General features: G+C 44.4%; 1 protein-coding gene across 2 annotated transcripts in view; it reads right to left on the reverse strand.

Moving 5' to 3' along the window:
• PROSER1 (proline and serine rich 1) overlaps positions 1–22083 on the reverse strand; it is a 269213-nt gene that overhangs the window by 28581 nt on the left and 218549 nt on the right. For both annotated transcript variants that reach the window (XM_085621763.1, XM_085621762.1), the window contains exon 12: positions 10586–10745. In XM_085621763.1, the coding sequence (XP_085477889.1) occupies positions 10586–10745 (160 nt within the window). The remainder of the gene's footprint in view (positions 1–10585; positions 10746–22083) is intronic.

Consider the following 22083-nt stretch of genomic DNA (forward strand, 5'->3'; position numbering starts at 1 on the left):
GTCTTGAGTTTCTTCTTGTGTGTATGACTAATTATTGACTTTTTGTTTACAACAAATGATTAACACTACCCTCTGATAAGACTAAACTGCTTGCCCACATTGAGCATTTGGAATGATTAATTTAAGCCCTGCAAACAAATAAGGGCCATCTGGACTTTCTATATAGTATATCTCATTTTTGTACATTAAAAGCCAGCTTCCTACACTGGGGACTTAAACAAGGAAGGCTGGTCCGCAAATTGCAAAAAAGCTGAAATGGCCGACAGAGAACACTTATTTGTCCCAAAAGCAAGACTTTGCTGGGCCAAAGACGCCAAAACATCAGACAATTAAGTAGGTCGACCTATTTATCGTGTACCATGCCACAAACTTGTCCCATCAGCAGGCATAAACAGATTTGGTAGAGGGATGCCTGGCTGCCAAAATAACACCCACAACCACGGGAAGAAGGTCAAAAGCACTCAAATTCCGCCAATGAATCTAAAAAGCAAGGAGATGAAGTGTGCGTAGGCTCCGGTGCTGCTCTGTTGTGACAGGAGGGACTCCCGAAGGGGCAGCTTGATTGGAAACATGCTCAGGAGTTCGGGATACCAAACTCTTCTTGCTCAGTCTGCTGCCACCAGCATAACTTGGGCCCAGTCTTTCTTAATCTTCCTTTAGAACTTGAAGCAAGAGGGGTATCAGTGGAAAAGCATACAGTAGTCCAGAGTTTGACTCTACGCGGAACGAGTCTACGAACAAAAGCCGCTTTGGAAACTCCAACACACAGAAATGTTGACATTGTGCGATCTAAGCAGTTTAGAACAGATCGAGGCGAGATTCTCTCCCATTAGCAGAAGAGACTTTGCTCCACCTCCTGATGTAACTGCCATTTGTGATCCGCTAGACACCGATGGCTGAGTTTGTCCGCCCTGGCATTCAAAGATCCTGCTAGGTGCTGCACCACCAGGAAAATCCCCTGGTGCTCCAGCCACGTTCAGAGGTGAAGGGCCTCCTGGTACAGAGTACATGACCCCACCCCGTCCTGCTTGTTGCAGTACCACATTGGGGTGGTGTTGTACATGAATACCTGAACCACCCTTCCCTGAATGGAGGGCAGTAAGGCTTTCAGCATCAAGTGGATGGCTTGCAAGTCCAACAGGTTGATGTGGAGCGCAGCCTCCCCCGGAGACAAGAGGCCTCTGATCTCTCCTTCTCTCAGAAGGCTGCCCCCGCCTAGAAGTGATGCATCAGTTACCACTGTCAGCTGTGAGTGGGGTAGAGTAAACGGTATGCCACTGACCAAATTGTGGTCCTATAGCTAGTACTGCAAGTCCTGTACAGTTTCCTCCAAAATCTGTACAAATGCGGAGAGGTCCCCTTTATGTTGCAGTCACTGGGACTTCAGATCCCACTGCATATGGCACGTGGAGTGCTTGACCAGCAGGAGGCCATCAGCTTCAGAGAGTATATCATATATATATCACGACGTAACAGGACTCAGCTGGGCCTCCACCAATGGGATGTTGACTTCCAGTATGAATAGCGGACCGATGCAGACACCTGGCTCCAAGCATATGATTAAGGTGAAACCGCCAAAACGAGTCATGCGGATGCTGTCTGTCTTGCAATAAAGCTTTGGCTCCATGGAATCCCCTGCTGTGTCCCCTCCGGTTCTTCATGTGAAGTAATCCTTTCCTTGTATATATATATATATATATTTATATATATACACACACAAAGCACTTCATCACAACACTCCAACTGTGCAGGAAGGACGAATGCACAGCAAAGTCTTCGTGCAAGGTATTTATTAGTTTAACCACCGAGCACTACCGCCATGACGCGTTCCGGCCTTCGGAGAAGCCTTGATCACATGACGTCATGAGGAGTGACCGTGCTTTTAAAGTGAAAGTATAGCAGCACGTGACATTTTACAGCAAAGTGCAATAAACATAGAGACAATATGCATTACTTAATATACCAGTCAATTGGTAGTATATAATCTGCAGCAATCCAAGTATTATGTGCAAATATAGTAATAAATACAATACTTAAAAAATGTGCATAAATTCATGAACATTTTTAAAAATTGACTAAAAGCAATATCTTTCATAAAAACGCAATAGAGACCCAAATATCTATGGTCGTTGTTCATAGGTAATTTAAAGAATAATACCCAAGTGGATGTACCTGTTTACTGTTGACAATGCAACTACAACCAGAAATTATCATAGACCATGTCAGATTTTTTGAATTGCACGTTAAATCATGAATAAGATTGACAATCTTAGTAAAACGAATTGTCCTGTATAAATATGCACAGATAAAAATCAATCTTTTAAGAATATTAACATCCAAAGGTGCAGATATTCAACCCCTTATCCCTAGTTGTGTATATTTTTTTAAGGTGCATATCCTGCACATATACCGGTTACTGTGCAATTTTAAAACACCATAAAATTTCTAAAATGTATAAATTCATAAATAATTAAAAATAGTTCATAGTGCAAATGGACAGTTCATGCAGAAAAACAGTTGTGTTTCAAATGACTGTATGATATCAACAACTTTTGAATGTTTAGAGGCTGACCTGGCTTGCTGGGGTTATCTCACCAATTGGATGCTACTATCAGCATGAATGCTGAGATGATCTCTACGTTAGACTATTGCTGTATTTGAATGTGAGCGATATTACCCTAGTGGGCTACGGCTGCATCTCCATGTTAGTTATAACAAAGTGCAAGTGCGCGGTGGTACCCAATAAAAATTATATATGTAAAAGTGTTAAATTTGTACAAAAAATATATATCATAGGATGCGAAATATTGCAAGGGCATCTAAAATGATTACAAGGCTGATTGGAAACATTATAAACATGTATATAGGTCATCACTGGAGTTGAGTCCATTGGGCACCTTGGAATCCAGCTCCAGGATGTACCTAGTTTCCAATTTTCTAAGTAAAGCCTCGCGATTACCACCGCGTTTGAGTGGTGAAATCATATCTACCACAAAGTAGCTTAGGTGATCCAGGCAGTTGCCATGGACCTCCTTGATATATATATATATATCTCCTCCCAAAGCAGCCTTGTGTTCCTCATCTCTGGGGCTAATACATATTTGCAAAGGGGAGGTGTTGCCTGCCTCACCTCCCTGAGCCACAGAGGGCCCTGGGGACCCCCAACCTCTGGGGCCTTTAAGGGGAGGGGGCACCTACTCTCGTTCATTAAAATATCCGCCGCAGGGATGGTGTCCCCAGGGTCTCTTAGAGGCTTGGGGAAGGTGGCCATATGCCCTCTCCCCCTAATTTATCTATGCGTCGCTCCCCCCACCCGAGTTTTTTTTTCAAAAATCGCATGGGAGCGTTACTTTTTATTTATTTATTAATTTTATTGCGGATTAGTAGTTCTTTGCCGCAAAATGTTTTGAAAAACCAAACGTTTTTGGACCCAGCTGGGGTCTTTCTGAGACCACACAATCAGGCATAAGGGGTCACGGTCCTCCTTCCTACCATGCCCCCTTATGTCTTTTTTTCCCTTTTGTTTAGGACTCAGGACTTAGTCCCAAGTCTTAAGATGGCTTTTGCCACATCGTTGTAGATGTAATGGCAGTCAATCAGATCTTCCCAAGAGATCTCTCGAGTCCGCAGATCCTCAGCAGTGTGATGGATAACGTTACTTACCCAGTAAACGTCTGTTCTTGGCATGTACAGCAGTAAATTCACATGCTTTGCATACTCCTGCCATCTAGTGTTGGGTCCGGATGTTTGCAGTTTGTTGTTGTTCGAAGAAGTTTTTTCCAGTCACAAGGTGATAGGGCGCATGGGCATCGGCTCCATTGTTAGATTGTTTTTTCTGCCAGAGGGTGAGAATGGAGTTAGAAAGAGTAGAATAGAGATGTCCATGCGTATGTATGTATACTAAAGAGAGAACTGCAACAGCTATAGGTACCCGGGGAGGCGGGTGGGCGCATGTGAATCTACAGCTGTACATGCCAAGAACAGATGTTTACTAGGTAAGTAACGTTATCCGTTCGAGGCATGTGAGCTGTAGATCACATGCTTTGCATAGACTATATAGCAATAATCTCCTAAAGCAGTGGCTAACCTGTAGCTGTTGGAGTTGTATGAAATAGTCTTTTAAGTACTGCTTGGCCCACATTAGCTTGTTGTCTTGCTAACACATCTACACAATTGTGTTTTGTGAATGTGTGCGGTGTAGACCATGTTGCAGCTTTGCGAATGTCCCTATGGGAATGTTTCCTAAGAAGGCCATACTTGCCCCTATCTTGTGAGTGGAATGCGCTCTAGGGGGTACAGTTAAAGTCCTTTTTCCTTTTGCGTAACAGGTTTGAATGCATTTAATAATTCACCTTGCAATTCCTGATTTGGAGATAGGATTGCCTTTGTGTGGTGGTGCAAAAGCAACAAAAAGTTGTTTGGTCTTCAATGTAGTAGAACAGTGTTCTTCTGACATCTAAGGTGTGTAGAGCTCTCTCTGCAACAGAATCAGGTTGAGGGAAGAATACGGGTAATTCTACCGACTGATTTATGTGAAATGCAGAAACTACCTTAGGTAGATATTTAGGGATCATACCTAGAACCACTTTATCTCTGCACTTGAAAAAATGGTTCTTCTATGGTTAGTGCCTGTAGTTCACCCACTCTCCTTAGTGAAGTGATTGCAATGAAGAAAGCAGTTTTCCAAGAGAAAAACTGTGGCTCACACCTATGCATGGGTTCAAAGGGTGGTCCCATTTATCTTGTGAGGACTATGTTAAGATTTCACACTGGGGCAGGTGGAAGTCTTGGAGGTATAACTCTTAAGTCCTTCCATGAAAGCTTTAATTACAGGCACTCTGTAAAGCGATAGATGTTGCCTATTTTGTAGGTACTCAGCTATTGCAGCAAGATGTAGCCGGATGGAGGTGGAAGCCAATCCTGACTGCTGCAAGTGTAACAGATAGCAGATAATGTTTTGTATGGAAGCATCAAGAGGGTTGATGTGATTGGTATTGCAATAAATACCAAAACAATTCCATTTTGCCTTTTGGCCTCCCTGATGATGCTCATTCAGTCTGGTGGAAGGTTCGGATAGCCCAACTCTATGACTTCAGGAGCTAGATCGCGAGGTTCAGTTGTTTGGGATCTGGGTGTCTGATTTCACCATGGCTCTGTGTAAGGAGACTGGGTGTTAGGCGCATCTTTTGATGCGGGACAAGACACAGCTCCAACAGGGTTGTGAACCATGGTTGACGGGCCCATCGGGGAGCATCTAGAATCAATGTGAAGGATGTTTGCCTGAGCTTCCGAACCACTGGTGGTATGAGTGGGAGAGGCGGAAAAGCGTAAGCAAATATCCCAGACCAGTTCATCCATAGTGCATTGCCCTTGGATACCTGGTGCGGGTACCTGGAGGCAAAGCTTTGGCATTTTGGTGTGTGGCGAACAGATCTATCTGAGGGAATCCTCAACTTTGAAAGTATGGGAGGAGAACCGGAGGGGGAAGTTCCCACTTGTGTATCTGCTGCCTCTGTCTGCTGAGGAGGTCTGCAATCTGGTTGTTCACTCCTGGGAGGTGTTCCACTAGGAGATAGATTTTGTAGTGAATGGCCCCTTTCCAAATGTCCTGGGCTAAGTGGGACAGTTGGAAAGAGTGTGTCCCCCCTGTTTTTCTGTGTAGTACATGGCCGTCATGTAGTCGGTACGGACTAAGACAGTTTTGCCAACCAGGTATGTTTGAAATTCCTTGAGAGGTCGGAAGATCGCAAGCAGCTCTAAATTATTTATGTGGGGCAACTTTTGTCGTTGGCTCCATGGGCCTTGTACTGTGTGGTGCTGAAGATGAGCTCCCCAGCCAGTGAGGGACGTGTCCGCTGTTAGTACTATCTGTGGAGCTGGGTCAGTAAAAGGCCGTCCTTTTGGCAAATTTTGTGTATTCCACCACTGCAGAGAGCGGTGAGTACGGCCGCTTACCAACACTAGATCGGTTAACAGACCCTTTGCTTGGTTCCACTGACTCGCTAAACAGTCTTGAAGGGAACGTAGGTGCAGCCTGGCATGGAGAACTATTATGATGCAAGATGCCATCATTCCATGTAGTTGCATATACAGCCAGGCTGGAAGCGAGTGATTGGATTGAAACTGGAGAACTAGAGCATGAATGTTGTGAATTCTGGCTGCATTGGGAAAGCCAAAGACTTTTGCGTATTTAAGGTGGCTCCTAGATAGTTTTGAGTATTTGCAGGTTGGAGATTTGATTTTAGCACATCGACTGTGAACCCCAGTTGATGTAATAACTGAATTGTTTTGTCGGTATGTTGGAGACATTTTGGATATGTGCTGGCTTTGATGAGCCAGTCGTCCAAGTAGGGGAAAACATGGATGTGTTCTCTCCTCAGGTGAGCAGTGACTACCGACAGACACTTTATGAAGACTCTGGGGGCAGTGGTGACTCCGAACGGGAGTACCTTGAACTGGTAATGTTTACCCGCTTCCATAAATCTGAGAAATTTACGATGAACGGGATGGATTGGAATATGAAAGTAGGCGTCCTTTAAGTCGAGTGTAGACAGAAAGTCGTCCTATTACAGAAGTGGTAGTACTTGCTGAAGTGTTACCATGTGAAAATGGCCTGACTGTATGTAACGGTTTAGTTCTCGGAGGTCCAATATTGGTTTGGGAGAACCATCCTTTTTTGGCATTAGGAAGTAAAAGGAATACACGCCCGACCCATGGTGTTGGGATGGTACGAGCTCTATAGCCCCTTTTAGAAGGAGAGACTGAACCTCTTTTTAGGAGGTGTAAGTGATCCAGAGAGAGTTTGTGTGACCTTGGGGGAATGTTTGGAGGATTGTTGGTGAACTCCTGACAGTAACCAGAATGGATAATTTCTAGCACCCACTTGTCTGTTGTTATAGAATGCCAGACTGGAAGGAATACCGAAAGGTGTCCCCGACAGTTGTTAAATGTTTGGGGGGGGGGGGGAGTGTAGTTAAGTCACTGTTTTGCATTGGAGGGAGAGGCGCGTGTGGTTGAGCCTCGACCTCTGCCTTTGCCGTTGTTGCCTCTATACCCCCCTCTGAAGTAACCCTTAGAGGGAGAGGGTTGGTGGTTACCCTTGTACGTAGTGGTGGTAGTCTCTGAGGAGGTATTTTTGAACCCTTCACGATAGAAAGGGCGCCGAAAGGAACTACGTGTTTGTGTTAATTGAAGGGCTCCCATGGATTTGACCACTTCCGTATCTTTTTTAATTTTTTCCAGTGAGGAATCTACGACCAGGCCAAAGACGTGCTCCTTGACGAATGGTGTGTTCAGGATGGTAGTCTGAACCTCAGGTTTAAAACCTAATATGCTTAGCCAAGCGTGTCTTCTTAAAAGGATGCTGGTGTTTACAGCTCTAGCAGCTGTGTCTTCAGCATCTAGATAGCACCTGGTCGCATTATTTGAAATAATTTTGTCTGTCCCGCACTAAATATTGCGCTTTGGCATTGTGTTAATCGGGCAGATATTGGAGCAAGTGCTCCATTTCGTCCCAATACGCACTGTCGTATCTTGCGAGCAGCACTTGAGTGTTAGAGATGCACCAGAAGTTTGCTGCCCGAGAGACTACCCTTTTCACTGATGCATCAAGAAGCTTGGATTCTTTATCTGGGGGCGGAGCATCTCCTGTAGTTTGGGAGTTCGCCCATTTATGTGCGTTGGACACCACTAGGGAGTCCAATGGTAATTGCCCCTTAATGTAGGCTGGGCCAGATGGTGCTGGCTTGTATTTCTTATCTACCCTTGGGGTAAGAACACGGGCTCTGACAGGGACATTAAATATGTCATCAACGTGCCTTATCATACCCTTTAACATGGAGAGTGAGTGTGATGGCTTTTTGTGTGCTGCTCAATATTTCAAAGAGGAAATCCTCCTCAAGGGATTCTTTGTGCAGCTGCCCACCATGATAGTTGGCAGCTCTACCTAACAACTATGTGGCCTACACTGTCGTCCGGTGGAGAGGGTTTCGTAGGGTAAAGATCAGGATTGTTTCCCGTGGGAGAGTTGGTATTGTAATCTGTCCAGGGGTCTGGAACTAATGGTACTTTGTCCCCATCCCCATCCCTAACCCCATCATCATCATCCTGATCTTCAGGTGGGTGTGGTGGTGAGTGCTCAGGTGAAATCATTAAATGTTGAGGTTGAGGAGAAAGAGGAGATGGAGGAGGAGAAGGATTAGTCCCGACATTCTTCCTCTTCAAAGGAATATGGTAGGCCTCCTCTGATTCAGGTTTTCTCTTCAGTGTCAGTTTTGTTGAGGTATGTCCAGTAGTTGGATGGATGTACAACTCTAGTTATTTTGGTTCCGGCTTGCCATGCAGAGCATTGAAAAGTTGTTCCAGAGATGGAGCGGGCACATCCAGTTCGTTCAGTGCCGAATCTTTTACTGCAGATGGTTTCTGAGAGGGGTCTTGGGTCCTGAGGATTTCGGATCCGAAAGCGTTTTCAGTGTCGAAGGTGGTTGGCCAGAGCCGGTCTTCGATTTCGTTCAAGAAGGTTTCGGATCGGAGCCCGATTTCTGTTGGCGAGAGTCTGAACCGGAAGGCTTTTGGCCGTGTTTTGATGCCGAGCCAGAGCGTCAGAAATGTGTTCTCGGTGGTGACCGTGGCCCGGAGGCAGGGGTTGGACCGGAGCCTTTTTCTCAGGTTGAGGTGTAGTCAGAGATGGCGATGGGATCTTGTTCTTCCTCGGCTCCCATAGCGTCTCTGGCCTTTTGTTCCGAATCTTGTCCGAAGAAGTCCGGAACGGAGCTTGCATATTGGCTCTGCATGTCGCGACATCGAGTACGACAGTTGCGAAGTGTCTTCTTGGAGCAGAAAGCCTTGCATGCGGCGCAGTCCTGTTCTCTGTGCTACAGAAACAAGCACAGGTTGCAAATTTCATCGGTGCGCGGAAACTTCCCGTGGCACCGAGGGCAGAATTTAGATGGAGTCCGTTCTTTCGACTGCAAGGCGGACCGACGCGGGTAGGCCCGAAGGCCTTCCACGAGCTTCCCGATTGAAAGAAGGTTTTTTAGAAATAAATACAATATGCGGCGAATGGGATACGTGATCAAAAACAATACCGTCGAGGGTGAGTGTATTGCGCACCAGGGAAAACTGAAGAAACGTTGTTGAACCCGGAAAAAAACAATCTAACAATGGAGCCGATGCACATACGCACTATCAACGAAAGGAGGAGTCATCTAACTCGTGATTGGAAAAGACTTCTTCGAACAAAAACAAGCTGCAAACATCCAGACCCAACACTAGATGGCAGTAGTATGCAAAGCACGTGATCTACAGCTTACATTTCTCGAACATATAGTTTTGGGGCATTATTTGCACAACATATACTGAACAGAATTACAGCAAATCTCAAAAAGTACTCTTTCCAAGATCTAGCTTTATGACAAATTTGCTGTAAATCCATTTAGCCATTTGGGTTGTAGCTGTTTCTAAATTTCCCGTGGAAAAATTGAGAAAATGTGTTTTGGAACTCCCAACCCCTCCCCTTTTTCTAAGACCCCGCTTGACAAATCCCCCCAAACTTTCCAGGCACAAACTAGACAAAAAATAGCACTTTTTTGGATTGTCTTGTGGAGATTTGTCAAATGGCGCCAAAGTTATTAGCAGCACAAATAAAGAATTTCCAATGGAAACACGATTCTAACTAAAACTACCTGGTGGCGACTTCCTCTAGGTAAAACACACACTTTTTTCTTGGGAAATAAACAGACCACCTTAGATGCCTGGGACCAGGTTTTTTGACTGATTTTTTAAGGGGATGCTTCCAAAGAAAGAAAACACACCACATCTGTAGCTCAGATGGCATTGTGCAGATATTCTAGGAATATGTACACTCTCATCTCAAGGCCATTTCCAATATTCAGTTCCCACTGGACCACTGTGTTGTCTTTTTGGGCACTCTACATCAGATGATACATAGGATCCCTCTGTGTTGCATAGTGCTCTCCTTTTTCTATTGCTACTGGCTGTCTGAATTACACAAGCTCACAAATGGGTGGGTATTTGCAGCCAATCAACTTATTCTGAAGTATGGTCTAGCTTCCATGGGAAAAACAGCAGCAAATCTCAGGAAAATGCTACAATTTCACCTCACACTTTGGCACGGTTCCTTAATATAATTGCCAAATAATCCAACAATATTACCACCCAAAATCTTATAATCATGGTAAAAAGAATGCAAAACACCAAATGTTCTCAATATGTTCAGGGTTCTGAATTTACCATAAACTGGGTACACTGACCAAATATATTTTCTTGTTGTTGCTGAGCAACTGATTGTTTTCCCTTTGCCGCCTCATTGATTATGCCCCCAATGCATGCTTTAATGTTGTGTACCTTGGTAAGAGATTAGTTTCTCAAAAGCACTGATACCATCCAGGTGTTTGTGTGTTTATACCAGACATTTGACTTCCTGAAGCAAAACAATGGCAGTGAAGTACAAAAATTAAGAGGCAGGTAGAATGTGGTATTTTGAATAAAACACATCCAGCAAATTGTTTCGAAACGCCAAATCTTACTCCATTTATATTAACAAGAATTACATAAGCAACAGTACCTGCAAGAGTGCTGACTGTGCTGCCACTGCTGCTGCCGCACTTTGCTGTAAACCTTGCAATGTGGATGGGGAATGGCTTGGAGAAAACCCTGGGAGACCCGCGAGTGATAGAAGTCCAGGAAAAGCAGCATTACCTCCTGCTGGTAACCCAGAAGACAAGCTGAAACAAATAACATTTAGTTGGAATTAAACTGTTTTTGATCTATGTACATTCTTTTCTGCAGAAGACTTCAGAGTGGCTTTTGAACATATCTTGGCAAGAAATGCAGGCATATTTGGCCACTAATCAGTGATGACTGTGTCCTTTCCATTAAAAATATTATTAAAATTCCAATCATCCTTAATACTAGCAGACTTGCTATGAACAAAAGTCTATCCATAGACCAGAACATAGAGACTCATACTCAATAAACAGTTTATTTCAACAAAAGTGTCATAAAACAAGTTAAAATACCATAAAACAAGTACAAAGTCCTCAAACCATATGACAGTGTAAACAAATAGTTTAGTCATAAGCATCAAGAAACAAGGATAAAATTGGATAATCTCAACCACCATCATCTCCCTTACTGAAATAGCAGCATGAAGTGAAATGTAACAATAAATGTTTTAAGAAATAGGTTTAAAGTCTCCTTTAGAGGTTATTACAGGTTTAACGATTTATTCCCAAGACAGCAAACAATTTATAAATAAAAAAAAAGAAAAGAGAAAAAGCATGCATGACTGAAGTGATATACAGCATGGAACTTTCAGCTCTGGAACCCTAGTTTTAGTAAAATGAAGGAAGACAGTCAGGAGGCCAACTATAAAATACTTTAGAACACTCCCATCATATCGATATAAAATCATGACATTTAAGATAAAATACTGAACTAGTATTTAACAAGGAGATATGCTTAAATGGGGGATATCAATGGTTCAGACTTCACACTCATCGGTAATTTCTGCAACAAAAAAACAACACATAGAGCTGGTATGGAAGTTGACTGAAGAATGTCAGACCACATAGAGCTCAAACACATAGGCCCAGTCAAATGTTTACATAAACAATCATAACAAGGTATGCAATTCATCATTTGAGTTTAACCCCTTCGATGCTCATGACGGAGCGGTTCCGTCATGAGCATCGGTTGGGCTGTGCTTATGACGGAACCGCTCCGGGGCATCGATCTTGCCCCCACAGAGGGTGATGGCAGCGGAAGAGTTTCCGCTGCCACCCCCGAGCCCCCCCACGCTTCCCCATGACGTCAGCGCGCACAGCGCGCGCCGACGTCATCAGGAAGCGCTGGGCCGCCTGGAAGCCATTTGCTTCCAGGCGTCCCAGCGAGGAGGAGGTGAGTTTTGTTCTCCGGTGGGGCTGCGGGGGGGATTTTTGCAAGCATTGAGGCATCGGGGGAGAGGAAAGAGTATTTCCTCTCCCCTGATGTCTCAATGCTGGGCATTCCCGCTTCGCGATCGCGCACAGCGTCGCGATCGTGGAGCAGGGATGCCCCACTAAACACCAGGGATGTCTTTTTTAGCTTACGGAAGCGACCCCTTGGGCAAGGGTCGCTTCCTGGGGGGCTAAATTATTATTAAGACTTTTCTGCTCCCCCTGGGGGCAGATTGGTCGTTTTTGTAGTCGTTTCTGCTCCCGGGGAGGGCAGAAAAGCCCACTAGACACCAGGGATGTCTTTTTAGCGTGAAGGAAGCGACCCCTTGGGCAAGGGTCGCTTCCTGGGGGGCAAAATTAATATTAAGACTTTTCTGCCCCCCCTGGGGGCAGATCGGTCGTTTATGTAACCGTTTCTGGTCCCGGGGGGGCAGAAAAGCCCACTAGACACCAGGGATGTCTTTTTTAGCGTTAAGGAAGCGACCCCGTGGGCAAGGGTCGCTTCCTGGGGGCCCAAATTTTTATTAAGACTTTTCTGCCCCCCCCTGGGGGCAGATCGGTCTTTTGTGTAGCCGTTTCTGGTCCCAGGGGGGGCAGGAAAGCCCACTAGACACCAGGTAATTAGTTTAAATAAAAATGGAAGTGACCCCTTAGGCAAGGGTCGCTTCCAGGGGGCAATTTTTTATAATATGTATTTTGCTCCCCCCCTGCCCCGGGACAGATTAGCCTGTTTTTTTTTCCTGCTGTTTTCTGCCCCACCTGGCACACAACCCGATTGACCATTTGGGTAGTAACATAGCATGTTATAATGTTTATTGTTATATTTTTTGTGAATTGCAATGTTTTTTCTTTTTTACGTTTTTGTTCTAGGTGAAGGCTTTTGCTCTTTCCAGTTTGCGGTTTCGTTACTGGTGGTTCTGCTGTTTGTGTAGTTTGGTAAGAGACTTTTTTTTGTACAATGTAAATGTGTTTGATTTGTCTGCATGAATTTTTTTTTGCAAATGGTGTAATAATAGCAGTATGTTTGGTTTTTGAGTGTCAAAAACTGTTTGCATTTGTGCTCGATGTGTATTTTGTTGTCTTGTGAGTAATTTTTTTTTTTTTCTTCTTTCTAGTTGGATATCGTTGGTTTTTGCTGTGTCACTGCAGAGTAGGTTCTGGTGAGTGTAGCTGTCTCTTGTAATTGAATTCTATAGTTTTTGAGTACATTGATCTTTGTGATAAAGGTACACATTTCTTCACTTACTTAGTTTGCACATTGTTGGTTGTGGTTGACTGGTTTGTGCAGTCTTCTATCATAGTAAGTATAATGGCTAGCCGCAGGATTACTGCTCAGCAGGTTGTTGGTTTGCTTTTTGAGTCTTCCTCTGACCATGGTTCAGAGACTGACTCTGCATCTGAGGCAGAGGAGGCAGGGGACGATTCTGGCAGTGAGTTTTCTCTCCATATGGAGTCATCGGATGATGAAGATACTCTTAGTGCGGATGAAGTGCCTGTGTTAGAAAAGGAGACTGATGTGCCGATAGTGCGGCAAGAGGCATCTGGGCTGCAGCCTGGGTCTGCAAGGCTTCCCGTTGGTGTAGTGCGGCAAGAGGCTTCTGGGCTGCAGCCTGTGGCTGCAAGGCTTCCCATTGGTGTAGTGCGGCAAGAGGCATCTGGGTTGCAGGCTGGGGCTGCAAGGCTTCCCTTTGAAAGTGATGACCTCTGGGTTGCCCCTGGCATGGTGCAGCCGGCATTGCCAGACTTTACTGGTGTTCCAGGGTGTAGAGTGAATACTGAAAATTTTTTGCCGATAAATTTGTTTCAGTTGTTAATGGACGATGTGTTTTTGGCAGAGATTGTTGAGCAGACTAATTTGTATGCCGAACAGTTTTTGAGGGACAACAGTGCCAGTCTTAAGCCACACTCTAGAGCTACCCGGTGGACTCACACAAATCTTGGAGATGAAGAAGTTCTTGGGTTTAACTTTTTTGATGGGCTTGCTAAGGAAGCCATCAATGTCTTCATATTGGTCTACTATTCCCTTGATGTCAACTGCTATTTTTCCGGCAGTCATGAGTCGTAACAGGTATTTGCTTCTGCATTCGGATGATGCATTTTGTTGATAATGGTTTAGCGTTGCCACAAGATCACCCTGTGTGACCGTCTTTTTAAGATTAGGCCTGTCCTTGATCACTTTGTTGATCGATTTTCTGAAATCTATGCTCCTGGGAAAGAAATTGCAGTGGATGAGTCTTTGGTGTTGTTCAAGGGCCGCTTGGTTTTTAGGCAATACATTCCTAGTAAGAGGGCACGCTATGGAATTAAGCTGTATATGCTGTGTGACAGTAGGACTGGATATGTCTCTAATTTCAGGGTGTACACCGGTAAGGAATCAAGGATTAACTCCCCTGGTTGTCCGTCCACTTTTGGAGTGACTGAGAAAAATGTTTGGGAACTTGGTAGAGGATTTTTTAACAAAGGCCACCATTTATATGTAGATAACTTCTACACTGGTGTGCGGTTGTTCAGGGAATTGGCCAAAGTGGACACTGTTGCTTGTGGCACAATCCGCTCTAACCGTAAAGGTTTCCCGAAAGAACTTGTTTGTCAAAAGCTTGTGCGGGGACGGGACAGTGCGTTGCGTTGCGAGGAGCTTCTTGCTCTGAAGTTTTCAGACAGGAGAGATGTCTACATGCTGACTACCATCCATGATGAAAGCACTGCACCTGTGACTGTTTGGGGTCAGGTCGCTGAAGTGCGCAAACCTGTGTGCATTTTAGACTATAATAGGCACATGGGTGGTGTTGACAGAGTCGATCAGAGGTTGGAACCTTACGCTGCTCTTCGTAAGGCTTACATTTGGTACAAGAAGTTGGCTATCCATCTTTTCCACTTGTCAATCTTTAATGCTTTTGTTGTGTTCCAGGATTCTTGCCCTGAGTCAAAGATGACTTTTGCTAAGTTTCAGGAGTCTGTAATAGGCAGCCTTGTTGTAGTGGAACAGGCAAGTGTTCCTAGAGTTGGAGTGGTGGAGGATGTTGCTAGATTGAGAGATCGCCACTTTCCTGATCACATTCCTCCCACACCCTCAAAAGATTTTCCCAGTAGGAGATGTAGAGTCTGTTGGCGAAGAGGTACGCGGAAGGAGATTCGTATGTACTGCCCCGACTGTCCTTCTAAACCTGGGCTGTGTGTCCCTGCTTGTTTTAGAGCGTACCACACGCAAAAGAATTTTTGGGAGCATTCATGAGTGGTAAAGTGAACTGCCTGATCTGTATTCTTTTGAAAATTTGATTCTGTTTCAAGGTTGGCGTTAGTGCAATGTATTTAGTTGCTGATTTTGTGTTTGTAGATTTGTATCTATTTGCGATTTGTTTGTGTTTTTTTTTTGTCTAAAAAAATCCTAAATGTGATGGCGGTGTGTGTAGGCTGGCGCTTGGCTGTTGGTGTGTGTGGACTGGCACTTGGTTGGCGGTGTGCGTGGAATGGTGCTTGGCTGGCGGTGTGCGTGGACTGGTACTTGGCTGGCGGTGTGCGTGGACTGGCGGTGTGCGTGGACTGGAGCTTGGCTGGCGGTGTGCGTGGAATGGGGCTTGGCTGGCGGTGTGCGTGGACTGGTACTTGGCTGGCGGTGTGCGTGGACTGGCGGTGTGCGTGGAATGGTGCTTGGCTGGCGGTGTGCGTGGACTGGTACTTGGCTGGTGGTGTGCGTGGACTGGAGCTTGGCTGGCGGTGTGCGTGGATTGGCGATTGGCTGCCGGTGTGCCTGGACTGGCGATTGGCTGGCGGTGTGCCTGGACTGGCGATTGGCTAGCGGTGTGCGTGGACTGGTGTTTGGCTAGCGGTGTGCGTGGACTGGCGCTCTGCTAGCGGTGTGTGTGGACTGGCGCTCTGCTAGCGGTGTGTGAGTAGTGACTTGCTGCTGGTCACTACACACACTGCTAGCTGAGTGCCACTCCACGCAATCCATCAGCTTGTGTAGTTGCTGTGTCAGGAATGTGGGCGTGTGAAAGTGATGGGCCCTTGAATGGCGCTGTGTGCTGGTGTGAGTTTTGTTATGTGATGGGCCCGCGGCTGGCAGTGTGAATGGTTTTGTGTGTCTCACACGTGTGAAAGGTGTATGAATGGTCTGTAAAGAGGTTGGTGCCTTGTCGTGGCTTTACAGCTCATGAGCTGTGAGTCAATGGTTCAGTTTCTCGCCCTTTCATTTTTGTGAAATCACTTGCTAATACAATTGTATATACTGAACCATCACTCACCCTCGTGCCAAATCCAACCAGTATGTGTGTGTGCTTGAGGATTAGATGGCTGTGCAGTAATATTTGTCTTTCTGAAGCAGGGTGTACCTTGTCCCTTTTTGTGAATTTTGTAATGTGTTGCTTTTGTGCCTGGTGGTGCGAATCGTCTTGTTTGTATCACGTATGAAAGGTGTGTGAATGGCCTGTAAAGTGGTTGGTGCCTTGACGTGGATTTACAGCTCACGAGCTGCGAGTCATTGGTTTGGTTTTTTGTGAATTTAATTATTGACAGTGCATTTCATTTTTGGGAAATCTCTTGTTAATAAAATGTAATACACTGAACCATGACTCGCCCTCGTGCCAAATCCAACCAGTATGTGTGTGTGTGTTTGAGGAATAGATGGTTGTGCAGGAATCTTTGTCTTTAGTTTCTCTGCCAAGGTGTACTTTCCATGTAAGAATAACCCACCAACTGTAGATATTGTCGAAAACCCTTAGGAGTTCATGGTGATGTCTCTCTTGTGAATTCAAAAAGTTTTTTTATCCCCAATGTCCTGCAAACCTCAAAATGTCTGTCACATTTCCATTGCAATATTGTTCCAAAATTCTCACGCTGTAGAAACAAACCAATAATTATGTCTAAACAATCTGGTTTTGCAAGGGGGGTCACTTGGGTTTTTGGCCCGGTGCTCGGCGGCCATCTAGGGAAACCTACCAAACCCATACATTTCTGAAAACTAGACACCCTGGGGCTTCCAGGGAGGTATGGCTTGCGTGGATCCCCCAACATTTCCTTACCCAGAATTCCCTGCAACCCTCAATTTTAGCTGAAAAAAAAAATCACTTTTTTCACACATTATGGTGTAGGAAAGTTGTGGCATCACCGGGCTCACACAAATTTACCACCACCCAGCGTTCCCCCAGGTCTCCCGGTAAAAATGGTGCCTCACTTGTGTGGGAGGCCCAAGTACTAGGGGTAGGGTTCAAAAACTACAGCTAGGCACTTTGCCAAAAAAGGGTCATTTTTCACTGCAAAATTGAGGTGTGACCACGTTGCGTTTTGCGCCGTTTCCTGTCGCGGGCACTAGGCCGATCCGCACAAGTGAGGTACCATTTTTCTCGTAGGACTTTGAGGAACGCGGGGTGGGTGGAAATTTGTGCATCCATGCAGATTCCAGAACTTTCCATCATAGAAATGTGGGGAAAATGTGTTTTTTGTCAATCTTTTACGTTTGCAAGGGATTCTGGGTAACAGACCATGGTGAGAGGCACTCAAGTCACCCCATCCCGGATTCCCCTGGATGTCTAGTATTCAAAAATGTATAGGTTTGCCTAGGTGCCAGCAGAGCTAGGGTTCAAAAACTACAGCTAGACTCTTCGCAAAAAATGTGTAAATTTTCATTGTGAAAATGTGGTGTGTTCACGTTAGGTTTTGAGCCACTTCCTGTCGTGGGCACTATGCCTACCCACACAAGTGAGGTACCATTTTTATCGGGAGACTTAGGGTAGTTCATATTTGTAAAGCAACTATTATTACCTATTGATTTGTGATGCATTTCTCCCTTCCAAATGAAAGACCTTGTGTAAAAAAAAAAGTCATTTTGAAAAATGACCAATAATTCTCATGCTAGTAAGAGTATTCCCAATTTCGAAAATGTGCAAATATGCACTGTTTCTAAACTCTGTAATTTGTTCCCATTTCAGAAATACATAGGTGTCTTTCATACCAATTTTTCCATGTATACATTTTCCCACAATAATTGCTATATACCCGGAACAAAAAAAAAAAAACATTACAAAATGCTGCTCAGTTTTTTACTCTGGGTTCGTTGGGCTCTGGGTGAACCTACAAGTCCTATATATCCCCACAACCAGGAAGGTCCAGCGGATGTAACGGTACATTGCTTTCAAAGAGATGTCATAATTAGAAGAAGTTACAGGTGAAAACGTTGACACAAAAGGCTGCTTTTTTCAACTAATTTTTAATGTTTCCTATATTTAACTGTTAGTTTCTATAAAGAAACCTTGATGGATCTACAGAAATGACCCCTTGCTGAATTCAGAATTTTGTCTACTTTTCAAAAATGTATAGCTTTCCAGGATCCATTATTGCTTTTGTACCCATTTCTACCATTAACTGGAAGGAGGATGAAAGCACAAAAAATAGCAAAAATAGGGTATGTCCCAGAAAAATGTCAAAACTGTGTAAAAAATGTTGGATTTCTGACAAAATCTGTTATTCCCTAAAAGCTGGAGAAATGGTGATTTCAGCCCCACAAACCCTTTTTTGATACCATTTGCAGAGAAAAACCCAGACGCTTTAATTTGCAGCCAGTTTTTCCCATTTTTCACAAAAAAAAAAAATGTTGCTGTATTTTGACTAATTTCTGGGAACCCTCTAGGAGAATCCCCAAACCCTGGGTACCTTTAGAATCCCCATGATGTTGGAAGAAAAGGACGCAAATTTGGCGTGGATACCTAATGTGGTCAAAAAGTTACAGGGGCCTAAGTGCGCACTACCCCAAATAAGGCTTAGCACAGAAGGGGAAAAGGCCTAGCAGCGAAGGGGTTAATAACATAATTTAAAAACTAATCCGTTTAACATCCCCCAAAAAATTACCTAGACCAAAGTCTTTCATTTACATATGGCAGTCAAGGCGCACAACTAACTAACTGTAACTAACTAACTGTAACTAACTAACTAACTGTAACTAACTAACTAACTGTAACTAACTAACACACACACACACACACACACAGGGTGACAATTACCAACCTAATAAACACAATCTGGTTTGGTCAAAATACAGTCCTGAGAGAATCTAAACTCATCTCCTTATTGCTAAGGCAGAAGCAGCAGGCAATCATCAGAGAAGTGTTTGCTAAGTTCAAGAAGTACCAAATATTTTGAAGTAAAGAACACAAAATTCTCCCAAAAAATGTAAAAAAAGAGAAGTTAGTGAATGAAAATACATCCAGATCCTTAAAATAGGATAGAAGTCATCAGAGATATGCCTCTTTGAATTTTAAGACAAACAGGACCTAGAAAAAGTAACTTGTCATTAAAACACACAACAGTTAGCAGTTGACTGGGATCTTCGGCACAATTTCAGGCTAACGCGATGGAGCTTAGGTCGGATACACAATATGGGGCATTATAGTGAAGATTTTGCCTTTGGTCTCTGAAATGGTAGTCAAACTTCTTTGGGATGAGGTCCAAAGATGAGCCCAACGAGGGCCCCTTGAAGCCAGATAACTCATTGTCGAGATCCAACTGAAGCTCTTGGTTTTGTAGCCAAAATCTCAGAGCAAGACAAAGCTGGATTTGTGGGCCAGACAGATGCATCTCCTGACCCTTGTACATGGTCTAAGCTTTGGACTTAGTTTCTTTTTTGGTCATCAAAAATCCTCCAGTGGGAAAAGACCAGACAATGGGTACCCACAAACATTTTCTCAGGGGTCTAAAGGTTTGGTCTGTGATGTTCAAGAGGGGCGAAATTGATATAAGTGGGGTGGCGGTCGTGTAATGGGGTTACGGGAATTGGTGGTAAGGTAGGTGAAGCGAAGGATATATATCTAGTAGCTGAATTGAACAATGTGAAACCAGAAAATCTGGGGCTAATCGCGGCTTCCCCACTTTACAAAAATGTGCGATTCTAGGCAATTATTTAGTTTTACTTTTGTTCCTTTTTCTTCATTATGACATATAAGAGGACCTCAATATACATGATTTCAGGGTGTGCGCAGTACAAAATCTCCTCCTGTGTTTGATTTAATAAACTATAATTTTGTTATTGCATAATAGTAACTCAGGCCACCCAAAGAGTGCATATAAATGACTCGCCTCTTTAGTTTATTATTGGGGATGTTGTCATGGTAGGGAGAAGAATTTGGCCCAGATTACGAGTCTGACGGTCCACGGACCTGCCAGACTCGCGGGGTCATGTGGTGTCGGTCTCCCAACCATCCTATTACGATATGGGTAGTGGGACTGCCAAAGCACTGCCGCAGCCCCAAGGGAACTGCCATTCCCTGGCAGTGTTGTGGCAGTCAGGAGGTTGTAATAAGCTGGGAGGGACCACTGCAGTCCCGCCAAGCATATTATAGGTTTTGTCTCCACCATGGTTTTCATGAAGCCCTACAGGGCCCCCCGGTGCCTCATGTCCTGTGGATGCACAGAGGAGAGCACAACATGGCCCCCTTGTGTGCATGCACCCCAGTTCCTGCACAGCATGGACTTTTCAGTCCATGCCATGCAGGAACTGTTTTGGCGTTCCCATTGCGGTGCCCATTTTCGGGGCACCGCCTTGGGAATGTACAAAACAAAGCCCATCAGACTCGAGGAAACTCTTAATCTGGTAGGACCACGGCTTTGGCGGTGTGGCCGCGGGGCAGGACCTGGCGCAGCACCACCAAAATGTAATCAGGCCCTTACTGTTTCTAAATTCATGTTTGAAAAAAAACCTATAAGTTTTAAATGAATACTTGTCCCCTCACCTCATTTTGCAGCACTTCCTCTTTGGCTTATGCAACATTACCCAGGAGCCACTGTCAGTACATCATTAAAAAAAAAACACTCACTGAAAATACACAGTCAAATGTCGATTACAATTCAGCAAATCTGAAAAGCCCTCGCCAGTTTTAGTGTACAAGAGACTATGCACACCATAATTCACACATATGCTATTTACACTTCCGAGCTGACAGTATGTTAAACAAGCATTGGCAAAGATGTCTCAGTAAGATGCTGGGCATCATAACACAAAAGTAAAATAGAAATAAATGGTGAAAAAAGGGTATAATTATGTGGTCTGCGTATGCGTGCCTACAAAATGATGCTGGCACCTTTTTTTCTTCTTCCTTCCATTTACTGTTCCAAGATAGATTGGTGAATACAATTTTGTTTTAAAAGTACTGTGAAAGTTTTTTTTTTGCCTGGTACTCCCACACCCTAAAAAAACAAGAACGTGGGGGCAAACGAGTGGCAGGTGAGTGAGAGGAAGCAACACGGAGTGAGGAGGGGAAAAGCAGCACAAGAATCAGAGCAACAACACAGAGGTGAGAGGAGAAGCACACCAGTGTGTAAGAAATATGGAGCGCAGGGAAGGCAGGAAGTCTGGATAGGAGAAGCATAAGATAGAGAGCTTGCAAAATGAGGGAAACAACACAGATGGGGTTATTTGGTTGTAGGGAGAAAAACACTTGGGAGGGTGCTGGAAAACAAAACATGCACTGTCATGAAGTGTTTAATGAAAAAAAAAGCAGATTATTAAAAGTGAGTAGTGGACCAGCTGATCAAAGAGATGGTAAAGAGACTGATAAAGAGACTGTGCTTCAGGGGACGGGCAAGCTGGGACAAGAAAATCCATTAAATATGAAGCAAATAAAAGAGTGACTATAAAGCCAACCAATGGTAAGGAATGGGTGGGATGTAAGCCCCCTGTAAGTTCTTGGTAAGCCAACATTAAGACTTTTGCATTCAGCCAGCTTGTGTGGTCTGGTAGGCTAGTCCATAAAAAACATGAATGTCTAGAAAGCTCAAAATATAGCGGGATGTGAATTATGGTGAGCAATTTAAAAAATAACATTGGTTGACCCACAGACCTCTACCTCCACCTATATTTCATTTTGTGCCTTTTCATATTCGTTTAGAAGCCCATAGTGGTGCAGCAGAGCTAGCACATTCCCTACTCCTCTGTGTCTCACAGCATTTTGCAGCCCAGGGACAGGAAAGATTAAAGCTCCCTCAGTGCTAAATTTGCAAATGTGAAGACGGCAACTGGTAGCTGCTATGAACATTTTACAAACAAGCTCCTGTTCTTGGGCAAGGTAAGGGGCTACTAAAGAAGTACCAGTACACTAGGGCAAGTGGGGGGAGGGAGGAGGCGGGGGGTGGAGCAACAAAT

This window comes from Triturus cristatus, chromosome 8, assembly GCF_964204655.1.
Source record: "Triturus cristatus chromosome 8, aTriCri1.1, whole genome shotgun sequence".
Lineage (NCBI taxonomy): Eukaryota > Metazoa > Chordata > Amphibia > Caudata > Salamandridae > Triturus > Triturus cristatus.